This window comes from Solanum verrucosum, unplaced genomic scaffold (assembly GCF_900185275.1).
Source record: "Solanum verrucosum unplaced genomic scaffold, falcon-dt-bn FXZP01000230.1, whole genome shotgun sequence".
Classification (NCBI taxonomy): Eukaryota; Viridiplantae; Streptophyta; class Magnoliopsida; order Solanales; family Solanaceae; genus Solanum; species Solanum verrucosum.
In genome coordinates, this window is record NW_026019954.1 from 884,147 (window position 1) to 898,526 (window position 14,380).

The window sequence follows — 14,380 nt, forward strand, 5'->3', positions numbered from 1 at the left end:
TAAGGGATTATTGATTTAGTGGTTTTGATGAGGTTTTTTTTTGTTATCGGGTTATTGGTTCTTAATGTTTTGAGATTTTTTTTAAATGGGTTAACGGATAATCCGATAGTAAATTAAATAATTATATTCATACCATTTTATATATAAAGTCCTTGACTTAGAGATTAGTTTTCCTACTTTTATTTTTTATTGTCTCAAATTCTTGGTTATTCTGTAAAAGTGTTTGCTTTTGAGCAAGATGCAATCTGTGAACTCATATACATGGTTCATTTAGTTAGTCACCTTGTTTCTAAGTAATTTTCAATTATTTTTTTATGTCAAATCTTAATGGTTAAACCGATAATGATCAATAACCGATAAACCAATATCTTAATGATTCTATAACGGATTAGCATCTTTACAAATCAATAATTAATAAGTCAAACCGATAAACTTCAAAACCGAACCCCGATGGTACACAACCCTATCTCGCTCTATCTAAAGGTGAACATCTCTTTTCCACTAGAAAGTTTACGTACCAAACTATACATATTTATACACAATATATACATTAATATGTATACATTATATATATTTTGTTCATGTCGATAAATAAGTTGATCGAATTATATATATTTGCAACTTTTCCAATTTTAGAAGCATATAATCATTTGAATCATAGTCTAATTTGGCACGCGTTACTATCAAATGAAGTATTATTAGGAATTCTTGGCTTGCAAGTCTAGCATTCCGATTTAGAGTCAATATTGGCCCAACACATTTGGTCATCCATGTAATATTTGAATTGGACCACATTGATCTGTCCCTTTACTTCAGGCTCCATGATTACAATATAAATTAGGGCAGCTTTAACTTAAAATTTAAAGGGATATTTGTCAAGTATAGTCGTCCATCAAAATAATAATTAAAAACTATATAATTTTTCTGCACAGAATTTTTATTGTATACATAAAATAAATATCTATACATAATAGTGTACCTCTTTTAACCGGTTTACACAAATACACAAATTATACACGGTTATACATATTTTATACATTTACTGAATATTTAAGTTTATGTGGTTGAATGCATGGGTGTTGTCATATTAGGCGAAGGATGATCCAGTGCATACCCTTCTTTAAAATGTTATGTGGTACATAAAAGTTAAGAGTTTAATAATTGTATATGAGTGTATAATTGATTATGTACATCCTTAATATAAGTGATAAGAAATCTGAACAAATTTCACCAAATTTCTGATGAATTGCTACACAAGGTAAAAATGCGTTAAAAGACCAAGGATACTTAGATAATTAGTTGTAAAATGGTGTGATAATTAGGTCATGTACGGAAAAAAATAGGATTGTTGACGTTGGAAGGCTTTTAAGGTCAAATCATGCAAATTAGGCTAAAAATTCAAACTCCATCACATGATGTAATATATACATTCTCTTAATTTCAGAAATAGGTAACCTCCTCTGCTTTAAATCAAATTAGCTTTTTCCATCAATGATATCATCAATAAATATTTGACTTTTCGGATTTGTTAGGTTTTTAAAGAGGTGTAGAGAAAGTGAATAGATGTTTTTCTTCTGAAAATGTACTTCCTCCGTTCACTTTTACTTGTTATTTATTCTTAAAATAGATCTTCATTTTTATTTGTTTCTTTTGATATATCAAGAAAAAACAATAAATTTTTTTCATGATTTATCCTCAGCATTAAATATTTATTTTTCAAATTATTTTTCAAGACATCATTTAATTGGGAATAATTTGATAAAATACCTATATCAATATTTTTTTCTTAATGGATGTGTCAAGTCAAGGTGTGACAAGTAAAAATAAACAGAGAGTATATATATCAAGAGAAATGATGCAATTTGAACAAACATTTTCATTTTTTTGAAAAAGATTAAATGAGGGCTCAAAGGCCAATTTATTAACCAAGAAGACAAAAAGGAATCTGTACATTCGGGAACATACATTTTCATATTAAACAGGTTACGACTTTTTCAATAATAGCACTTGTTCACACTTTTTTTTTTATTGGCTAGATAAATAATAGTCTGCTTCCTCATATTTTTACATTCGAAAATTTTGAATTATTCTACTTCTTCATGCAATATTTCCTGCACTTACAAGATAAATTCTAAGCGTGCTTTGATTGTTCTTTATATTTGTAGTATACTCATGAAGTATGAAGTATCGATACACCAATGTAATTTATCTAATCTATCTCAATTCTCAACTATTAGAAGATGATTAATCTTGAGAACATAAAAAGTTGAGAGGGTTATGTATTATAATGAAAAGTATTGTCACATACGACGAAAACATAGAATTGCTAAATAAGTTCTTTCTAGTGAAATTATCATAATTAATTATGTAAATCAATCATAATAATAATAATAATTAAAAAAAAAAATGAAATCCGCTTCCAATTAAGAATTTGTTGTCTTTTGACTAATACGCAATTTTCTAAATTAAACACTGTTGAGAGGTCAAGGGATTGGATCGTGGAAGAATACACCAGTAATGCATATGCTAAAAGCTTAACAAAAAGTCAAAAGATGAAGATTGGTGATCAATTTAGTTGAAAAAATTGTGTGGATTATTAGACCAATCAAATAACCTTGATGTTGAGAGGTTTTAAGGTTCAAATCATTTCATAACAAATGACTTTAATGTTCCATCACATGATGTAAACCATTTCCATACCTTCTCATAAATATATCAAAACTAGGGATCGAAAAATTAGTTTAGGAGAATCTAATTTATTCGACCTGTTTAAGTTTGATTCACTCAGTTTATTTTGATTTATCTAATTTAGCTTATCAAAATAATATGTAGTCGAGATTGACTTACGAAAATTAGTTTAAATATTTTTAAGATTTCAAGTTTTTGTTTGATATGTTATTATAACTATATTAAAAGAATTTTTATTAGTTAGGTACTTAGGTTTTTTTATTAATTTAAAAATTCAATAAGAATTGAATAATTAGTTGGGTTACGGACGTCCTTTATTAATATAAATTCATTTTGACTCCCTCTCCCTTCCTTTCTCAAAATCAGTCTAACTCGCTTATTTGACATTCTAATGATAATTTAATTTGGATGCTTTCGGTTTAGATAGCGCTTTCATTTAAATAATCAAGGAGCTATGCTAGCTAGCTTTCACATCCATCAAAAACTAAACCTATTTTGACTAGCTTTGTTACTAACAAAATAAATTAAAGTTTTTAAATACATTAGTATATTGCATCCTGTGACTTGTATTTGCACAACTCATAATCCGCCGTGTGCTGGCTTGAAATACTTCCATACATATTTAAAGTATAATTTTAAAATATTAAATTAATCTAATTTAACTTTAAAGATTATATAAGTTAACTTTCAAAAAATTAAAATATGACAACAAATATAAAATAATTAAATATTTTTTGTCTCTTTCCCATTAAATATTACTAATACTTGTAAATAAATATGTGAAAAGGGTAAAAGGCATAACTAAATACTCCACTTTATTTATTTTTCCTTTTGTGACAGAGCATCCCAAACAGACGGAGAAAAACAAAAGAGCATCATTATCTTAAAGACACCAAATTCACATGGCCTACAGGTACTTTACTTGAAAACGTTAAAGAAAATAATTTCATCAAATGTGGTTAATGGGGTTCATAAAAGGACACATATCGCATTATGAAAGAATATAATTAATTGAGGGGAGTCAGAATTTAAAGTTCATGTGTTAGTGATTCTAGTCTCTTTAAGTTATTGAGTACGTACTCAATTAAACATTCGTACGTATTGAATGAATTTCATAACACACATAAGATATTTGAATTAAAGTTATTGAGTTGGATCGAACGATGAAAAATATATGGAAGAGGAGAGAGCGGTTGAAAAACGACCACATATTATTAGGAGGAATGAGCTGTAATGTTTTTATTATAATTGATTTGTGAGAAAACAAAAAATGATTAATGTCTGTTTTTGGTATATATGATGAGATAGAGGGAAGAAAGAAAAAGGCCCACATGTTTATACTGAAACAGAATAAAGCAACATGAGACCGAGCTTGTGATCATTTTTCCGACAGTTTCTTTACTACACCACTCTTTCTCCAACATTATTTCCAACTGCCCAACTTCATCCGTCCATCAATCCTCTAACTCATTCCCGAGAGGCGGATTCAAGATTTGAATTTTGTGTATTCTTGATTATAGGATATGATTTTCGGTGTTGGTAACTAAATTTTGAATATACTTTTTTCCTATGGTTTTTTTAACATAATTATAGGATTTAGTTAGACTCGTAACAAAATGAATCTTAGCTTTACTCAATAATAAAACCTAATTTTGAAGAATTTCTCAAGATATAAGGAGATCAAACATTGATCTCTTAAGGAGCTATATGGGACGTAATGCACAAGGTTGGACATCTGATATATGTATGCGAGCGCAATTTAATATGGAAGTCTAATATCATAAATGAGAATTGACTATAAATAATGCAATGATATCATGTGAATGAATAGATATTGAGCCTAATTGAACCTCAAAATTTAGAAGGGAGAATTGTCAAAAATTATATTAAAAAAAGACTACACATCCCTTAAAGGCTGATGTGAAACTCTTTACGGTTGAATCTGCATGTTATACATAATAGTTCCACACTGCGCGCACCCATATATTTAGTTGACATTTGACCGTATATTTCATTTTATTTAGAATTTAACAAGTTGGAATTGAAGATCGAGTTATATTTCCTCTTCTTTTTTTTGTTAAGAAGAGAAGTATGCTTTTTATTTAGAACTTATGAAATGAAGTTGGTAATATGAAATGAATAATTATTCAAAAAATAATAATGAATAGCACTCACGGTATAACGTCTTCGTTTTGATAACAACAGCAGAGGCAGAATCAAAATTAAATTTTTGTTTTGCTCCGAGTTCGAAATAATACAAAACTCAATCAATTTTATTGGATTGAAAATCTACTTTTCGCAGTTCTTGTTTAGTGAATTGTCAAAAGAAAAATTATAAAGATATAAGCCAAAGTAATGCACCACAACCGGATTTTGTATCCCAAGCTTTCTCACACTTAAACTACTTCATTGAATAATTATCGCCTCTTGTATATGTATTGAATAACTCTGCTCTAGTTTAGACCGAACTCATACTCACAATTTATCTTCTTCTAGCAACCCCCTCCCCCCACTTAAACTATTTCATTGAATAATTATTGCCTCTTGTATATGTATCGAATAACTCTGCTCTAGTTTAGACCAAACTCATGCTCACAATTTATCTTCTTCTAGCAACCCCCTCCCCCTACCCACCCAAACCAGCCAAACTAAGACAACTTTGTTATCGTGGTGTACAATTACACATACATAGTCTGAAAAGATGTCCCTTGACACTACAACAAAAACAACTTTTAGCGACAATAAATACACATTAATAAAAAGTGCTAAAGTCTTTACCGGCATTAGTTAAGTTCCATTAGATCCAATGTCGCTAAAGCCTTTAGGACATATACAAAGAGTGTTAATTGCCGTTAAAAGTATATATTTAGCAGCAATTGCTACTAAAGATAATTTTTGATGCAGTGTGACATTCATGTTTGTAAGTACGTACAGTAGTGTATTATTGCTGCTTCTGGTTCATGCATGTATGGAATAAACAACTTAATTAAACAAGATTCAAAACCCCCTTTTTATTTTTTAAATGAATAAACAACATGTATATATAGCATAAGGATTTAAGACGTGCTACAAACGTTATTAATTTTCTTAACTACCAAAATGCAGTATGAAGAAGCTAATAATACTACCAACCCTTATCTTGAATGAATTTATGAAGAAGTAGTTATACCATGAAGGAGACAATCTAGCTAGTAGCATCACTATATATGCTATGTTTACATTTTGCAGCTACGTTTATAATTAAGGCAAGGATTTTTTAAATGATATTAAAGTCCTTATACATAGACTATATACTTTAATACATATAAATATTCTTCAAGACTATAGCTTAGATATGAGAAACAAATTAAATGAAGGTGGAAGTTGAGAGTTAGAGAAATTAATGCTAAACTAGGAACACATACACACAGAGAAAGAAAACAAAAAAAAGCTTTGAAGAGAGGTAAAAGTAATTAAGACAGCCGCAATGGAGCATGTGAAGATCAAGATCATCAAACACATTGACAAATGGAAAAAAAATGTAATAACCTTTGCATGTTGAACACGTACCATTTCTTCTTCATTCACCAATATTATCATATGATGTATCAACAAAACGCCAAAAAATGAACAAACAGCTTAATAATTTACAAGAAATAATAAATATTAAGATTTATTATCAACACTCAAAGGTGTATAATATGCAAAGATCAAACTCATCAATATTGCACATAAGATATTAGATATCCAGTAACACGTAAGAAAATTCAGATGGAAGAAAATAATTTAAATAAAGAAAGTACCAAAGGTGACTGACTAACAATGTCTAGCTAGTACGTACTTGTAACTAGGAACCCTAAACAAGTTACTCATCATCAAAATGTTAAATTTAATAATAATAATCATAATAATAGTACTCTCTTACAACAAATCCTTGGCTTAATAATGATCTAATTAATTAAAACTAGCTTCCTTCTTCCAATTTTTTTCCCTCCTAGCTAGCTCCATCAAATAGATATATGCTTTAATTTACTTCTTTTTACCCTATAAAAAGGTGAAAAAGCAAAATTAAGCAAATTTTGTTTAGGGTTTTTTACCAAGTGTGTGCTTGTTGTTGTGCATCCAAACTTTGAAAACATGTCTCTTGATATTTGTCTCTGCACAAAACTGCTGCACTAATGCCTCATCTTGCTTCTGCATACGCCACCCCAATCTTTCCGCAAATGCCAACATTTTATCCTTTTGGTCTCCTGTGAACTTTGTCCTAAACCTCTTTCTTGAACCACCCACCCCACCACTCCCACCCCCACCACCACTACTACTAGGGTTCGACATATCTTCGTCGTCCCTAGAAGTAGATGGCAGCGCCAAAGGACGCTGATGTGGGGGTGGGTTAACATGTAGGTAACCAGACGGATGATGGGTGGTTCTATAAGAAGAAAAAGGTGAAAATTGGGGGTGGTGATGGTGAGTAAGGTGGGGAGGTGGGGTATGATGAAACACCTCACCTTCCGCTTCTTTACGGTGGAAATTCCTGTGGCAATTACACGCCGCACATTTAAGTGCATCCATAGTACCTATCGAGACAACATAATATAAAAAAAATTAATTAATTTTGGATAACATAAACTATTTTCTAGATATAGTTATGAGATAATACCTTCTTCACCGGCCGGCATAAATTCGCCACACCCATCTAGGGCGTGGCCACCTATGCCGACCGCGTGATTCTTCAAACACTCTCTATACCTAACATTACTTTTTCTACCAATACTACTAGTGGAAATCCCTTCTTCTCTTCCACTATTGTTCCCCGTTGTTCCATAATTTTCTGCTCCCGCTGCGCCAATTTCTTGTTCCTGCTCTTCTTGGTCTTCATCAAATTCCATCTTAATTTCACTTCTCAACTACCCACCTACACACTTTTTCTGTTCTTTCACACTTTATATATCTTATGAATTAATTAAAAAAAAAATTGACTATTCAAAAAAAGAAAATAAAAATCTACATCATCTTAAGTTAAAGAAAAAAAAAAAACAGATCTAAAGTGGGGTTGTTGTTATATTTAGAGAATTTTGATAGTGAGAGAAGAAAAAAAAGAGAAAGGGGAAAATAATTAGTGATGAGAAAGATGAAGATCAGAAGAGAAGATAAGAGAAAGAAGAGGGTGTGGACATCAATTACCCAAATTAAAGAAGAAAAATAAAAGATGGTCTTTTTAAACTTGATTCTTCATGATTTAATTTTTTTTCATCTCTTTTTCTCAAAAACCCTAATAAAGTTTATATAATTCTTTTAATAAAGTTAAAGGTAATTTATTTTTCGTGATATAAACTTTGATTAGTATTCTTTTTTTAAATCAAATTTTAATTTAAAGATAATTGAATTGAATTTAGCTTTAAAAATTAGATAGATTAATCTAAGAAAATGAAAAATATCGTATAAATTAATACTAACCGATAGTTTTTTACTGTAGTAAATCATGTGCTCCCTATGGTGAGATTATCATTTATGAAACAATTTTTTTTATTTTTTGGCAAAGTGAGGTAAAAGTGAAAGGATACTGAAATTACTTTACAGTAAGCACGAGAATGGAAATAAGATGGCGTGTCTGTTCAGTATTTCAGTTTAGTGACGTCTTGTACACCTGCAAAAAGCCTGTTCCAATGGAAAATATTACTTACTCTAATTTTTATCTAGCTATAACAAAATAATTGCTAAAATCTTTTAATTATTTTTGAAAGGTCTAAAGTTTTGAAATAGTTTGGTTAATGTTTATATCTGGGGTCCGGATTTTGGGTTTTTTTGGGGTTGTTGGAGATGTATAAGTTTCTATATGAGTTAAAAGTACATTTATGTCACCTAATTAGAACATACGATTACTTCCTGATTTATTCAAATAAAAAATAATACTAAGAATAATTAGCTAAAAAACAAGAATAACTGAAGTAAAAGATTGTTATCCTTTAATGGTCGATTAATTTGATATTATTTGTTTTGTTACTGTTTTATTCTCTATTGTTTCAATATGGATTTCTTCACTATTGTATTTATTTTACATATTTGATTTATAATATATTCTAAAATCGAATATCTATTGAAAACAATATCTCTATCTTCTTAAGATATGAGTAATATTATGTACGTGCTATCTTTTTCAAACCCTACGTGTGAGATTACTCTAATCAGTATATATGTTGTAGTTACTCGTGACTATACATACTTAAATGTAAACATTCATCTAGTTTTGAAGTAATATCTGATTAATTAAGCAAGTACTAATGTATAAACTTAAGTTTCCTTAATTAGTAATTGAGTAACGTCACCACATATACAGCAAAATGGCACCGAATATTTACTTAAAAGACTCCTAGACAAAAAATAATATTGTGGAGTTGAAATTTCCACGGAGACAAACGAAAATCAAAGTATTTTTTTTGTGCGTCTACATTCTAATGGGTACCTAGAATTATTTGATATTTGTATTGACGAAACAAATACTTTTTTTATCTCAATTTATATGATATATTTCGGATTTCATGATTCAAACAAATCTATCTTTGATTATAAATTTTTCATATATCTTTTAAATATTTTGAATTATCAATTATTGTGACTTATAGTACATTTTATGTAGTTTACAAGTATATAAATTCATTGTGAAAAATTTAAAAATTTCATGAGTAAATTTTTTATCAAACTTAAATTATTTGACTCTCAAAAAGTAAAATGTGTCACATAAATTGAGACAGATAAACTAATGAAGATACATAACCTAATTTGAACACTAACTAGTTATAAGAAGATGAAAAATACTTTGACCATAGACAATATAGTCCTAACTTACAAGTATTATATCTTCATATGAATTTAATAACTTTCATTCATATTCTAAAAATTCTATTAAATAATTTAAATTTTGAATTTATCTAGTCGATGTGACGAAGTAAAAAAGGAAAGAAATGGTGGTTGAGGATTGAGGAAACAAAGGAAAGAAAGTGAAAGGGTGGGAATAGAGGGAACTTGTCGGCATTTATGGTAGCTGCTTCCATCACCCACACACTGTGACGCCACCATCTTCCTATTTTTAGCAAACTTGTCAAACTTAGAACAAGAAGAAAAATAAAAGACCTCAAAATAATGCTATGATGATATAATTGTTCATAATAAAACTAATTATCTAAGTTCCAAGTAATAGATACTAATAAATTAATGTAATTAATTAAATCGTATAACGACTAGAGACAAGAGAGAATTGTTCGAATGATAAGCATTTCTCACTTTCAATCTTTAAATTGTGAATTTGCGTCATCAAGAGAGTAAAGATGCAAGCTCCCGAGGAGAGAGTTAGAATTTTTATAGTTTTCGACAATATATTTTAGATCAAATTTTTAAAATTTATCATTAAAAATTTTGTTTGATCGTGAAATTTTAAATTTAAAAAAATTAGCTCAAAAATATATGTACAAACATAATTTTAAATCACAAAAACAACAGCTTTGAAACTTATTTATAAAAATATGTAACTTTAAATTTACGATCAAATAGAAGTGTATTTAATTGGACATAATATGTACATATAGGCCAACATGATGTAAATAAAAATAAAACTATAGAAAAAATAAAAGGGAACAAAATATACAAAAATTCTCGAAAGGGTTGACCTAAATACAGTAATTATTTTGTCCAGTATTTTCAGTGTCGGGAATTACATTTGACAGCCTGCTTTTTCTTATATTTCTTGCGATAATGTATATTACATGAGGACCCCCTCGTCTTTTTAATAAATAGTAGTAATAAAAAATACCACATGTGAGCTAAATTTGTCTATGTATAGTAATCATTTTCATCATAACAGTCGAATATTATTTACTTTAATTAAAAAAATAAAAATTAAAGTTGTAGTTGGAGTTGAATTTGTATTTAACCATGCAATTACAAAGATTATTAAGAATTTAAACATTTGTTTTCTAAATATATTTTTCATACCCTCCGATTCATAAAAACGTGCAAAGTGACTCGAAAAGAATAATATCTCATTGAAAATAGTCATATAATATCATAAATTAGATTTCATATAGAGCTATTACATATCATCATAAATATTTTTTACACTTTTATACATAATTAAAATTATCTTTCGTATGGTTACCTTTTATATTTAGAAATCCTTTAGTAAAAAATCTAACTTTACAGATTAATTTCGAAAAGCAACTCTCCCAACAAAAGAAATTCATTTCCGAAACTCAAATTCAAAATCTCCAATTAAGAATATTTCAACCATCTCGATATATAATCAACATTGAATTAATTACTAGAATATTACTTCTTGCTAATTTTATCGATACCGAGGATCCCAGTTTTAGAAGACAAGACTTTTGGTTGTTTTTCAAAATAATTATGTTTAGGGTTGAATAAAATGTGAGATTTTATTAAATATATTATTGTACTGTTTTTTTTTTGGGTTTTTAAAATTGTCTATATATCCATGTAAATTTCGAAAAAAATAATGTTTAAGTGAGAGTGGTGACAGGTATCAAGTAAACAACGAATGAATAAAATAAAGAATTGAAACCTGGCCAACCAGTGATCATCACTAATAATAAGAGTTGTCCATATAACTGTTACGTTTCATCAATTTTTTGTGTCATTTCCCATGTATTTTAGTGGACTCATCTTTCTTTTTCATTTCACAATTCACATCATTACCTCCTACTCTCTTATTACTTTTTCCGTTCTCAAATCGACAAACATTTTATTTCTCATATATAAAGTTAATTTTAATTTTAAAATTATATTAAGTATGTCGTTGTTATTATAATAAGATTTGTTACAGGACATGAAAGGAGTATATCAAGTTAATTGAAAAAGTTTGTAATGTTATATACTCCTTCATGTCCACCATAAGATGGTATTTGACTTTGCGCGCATTTATATATATATATATATATACATATATGGTCATGAGGTGGAATAGTTTACGATTTCTAAATTTTTAATTAAAGTTTCAAGTTTGATCTTTATAAATGAAAAAAATCATGTTAGAAGAACCACTTTAAAAATAGGTTTTGTAATGTGCAAATTCAAGTGCTGCCCTTGTAACGTGCGAATTCAAATTCAATCAGACTCTAATACGGATATAGAATTAAAAAAACAAGTAATTCATTAGTTCTTTGACTTGCTTTTGACATTTTAACTACTATAAACAATTCTAATATTTACATAGTATATAGTATTTTGAAATTAAATTTAGAGGGTTGTTGTTTATGAAAATGGTGGGGTTGGAGTAAAGGGGAACAAGGATGTTGACTACACATAAAAAGCAGACCTGGGAACTTCTGACTCTTTTTATCTCCATTTTCGTCCCTCTTTTCTTGCCAGCCTCCCCATTACCCCCACTTGTCTTTATTATTTACTCCATCATCCTGCATCTTACATTTATTTTTATTTTATTTTATTTATACTCCTACTATCTCTAGTATGACAAAACTAAAGTAATACTATATTCTCAAGGTATTCTACATAAATGTATCCTTTAATTAAATATGATTTGATATTTATGTTCTTAATTTTTTAGTGTGTATAAGCATGCATGCATTTGAATTCATATATATTATTGAATAAATACATATTCCTTCTACATAGCATTTTATATAATAGTTTTGTGTTTTATATGACGTCATATGTATATTATGTCATGTAAGACGTATGTGTCTACTTTTTTTATTGTATACAAATTTAAGCGTTTAGTTTTGCACACCAGCTAAACTAAATTAAACGACACTTATATAGATATATATGTATGATGCTTGTTCTCAACCATATACTACCTTTGTTGTGACGACATATCCTCTTTAGTTTGTCTTTTAAAAAAATGACAGCTTTTAAAATTTGAATATATTTAATATAAGCTTCTCATTTGTGCTTCGTGAGACACTTTTATAGTCATACAAATAATATATATACTTAAAACATTTATTTTGATTACGAGTTTCAAAAGTTTTTTATGTCATTTTAAACTTTGTGCACTTCCAAATTTTGCTACCGAAATTAAAATGGAAGAATTGCCTTTTATTACATAAGAAAAATAATGGGATTAAAAGGAGAAAGAAAATGGTGTGAAGATGGAGATCATAATTTAAAAAGTTCTAAATTAAAAAAGGGTGAGAAAAAAATGTGAAGTATGATTAAAAAAAGATCGAAATAAATCGCAAGACTCATGAGTCATAATTGTGGGATATTTTATTTATATAGCCGGATTTAAGGTTATAAAATAAAAAAAAAATTGCGCCAACTAATTAAAAAGAAAATGAACTTGATCGGTCTTTAACGTATGGTAATTGGGATTATCCTTTAAAAAAAGTCTTATAGAATGACATATTTTTAGTTTCTAAATTTGATGCATATTTGTATAGGTCAGTTATAATATAATGAAATTGTATATTATAATCAGTATAAGGATACATATGCAATATACATTCTCAATCAATTAAAAAAAAATTGTAAATTTAATATGGTTTGAAAGCCTCTCACAACTTTTTAGGATTTCAATTTCTTCTTTTCTTTAGCCTTCATATTAAACTTGTTTTTGTGGATTTTTTTCTTAAAAAAATGTTACTTTAAAATTGGAGATTGATCCAGTACTTAATTAATTGGTCTGAATAAAACATATAAAATTGTAGATAAAATCAAAAAAGAGATGACTAGTTTTATAGAAACTTTTTTCACTTGTTGTCAAAATGATCATAATTATTAATTAGATGTTGGCATAATCTATAACGTGCTTTTAACTTGGCCTTATCTGGTATTCTGGTATCTCTGCCCTTTAATTTTGGGTATGCAAGAGTAGACACTTAAACTTTTATAGAGTTGAACAAGTAGACACACGTGTCCTAATTGGCATCGTAGGAACATCGTACGTATATGATGTGTCTACTTATTGTACTTTATATAAGCTTTAATATCTGCTTGTGCACACCAAAAATAGAAGGGCGTATAATCAACTAATACCAAATTAAATATATATACTCGTATTTATGTATTATGCCTTAGATATTTTACGATATTTGCAATTTAAAAGGGTTGGACTCTATTTTTTCAGTTAGATGTCAAAGGATGCACCCCCTCTATTAATGACTATTCTTTAAACAGACAAATTATGATAGTTCTGTTATAATCTTTATTAAATTCTTCTTAGAAGTGATGATCACACTAAATTATTTATATATTTTAAAAAGATTATTGATTCAAACTTTAAAATTAAAATTTGGGAGAAGCACAATATTTTCCTATAAAATGGTGAAAAAACTGAAAAATGGCTAAAGGAGTAATCAGTTTCATGTTATTTATTTGGTCCAGTCCAACTTCTTAATTGGCCTAATCCATTTGTCAAAAATAACAACTTCTTTTTGCATCATTTTGTATTGTTTTCAAGTTAGTAACTGCTCCTTCATAAGTCCATAATGATATTATACATCCAAGATGAATTCATTTCTTTTTACCACTTATGAAAGGATCTTTCTAGATAAAATATATCATGTCTTTGAAATATCAACATAAATTTTCAATATGTATATGTAATGTATGTATATAGTATAAAAAATAATATATAATTATGTATACATGTGTAATTATATATTAAAGATATATAAATATATACATTCATATACATTGTTACATTGTAGCAGTTCATCTTTTTTGACAAACTGATTTT

General features: G+C 28.3%; 2 protein-coding genes across 2 annotated transcripts in view; one reads left to right on the plus strand and one right to left on the minus strand.

Moving 5' to 3' along the window:
- The window catches only part of LOC125814277 (cyclin-D2-1-like), a 211,034-nt gene that overhangs the window by 110,606 nt on the left and 86,048 nt on the right, over positions 1 to 14,380 (plus strand). The window lies entirely within an intron of this gene.
- Positions 6,539 to 7,879, minus strand: LOC125814292 (zinc-finger homeodomain protein 2). Its single transcript, XM_049493761.1, has 2 exons — positions 7,328 to 7,879; positions 6,539 to 7,244 (listed from the first exon to the last, which is right to left on the minus strand). The coding sequence occupies exons 1-2, from the start codon at positions 7,554 to 7,556 to the stop codon at positions 6,751 to 6,753; spliced, it is 723 nt and encodes a 240-aa protein (XP_049349718.1). The 5' UTR covers positions 7,557 to 7,879; the 3' UTR covers positions 6,539 to 6,750.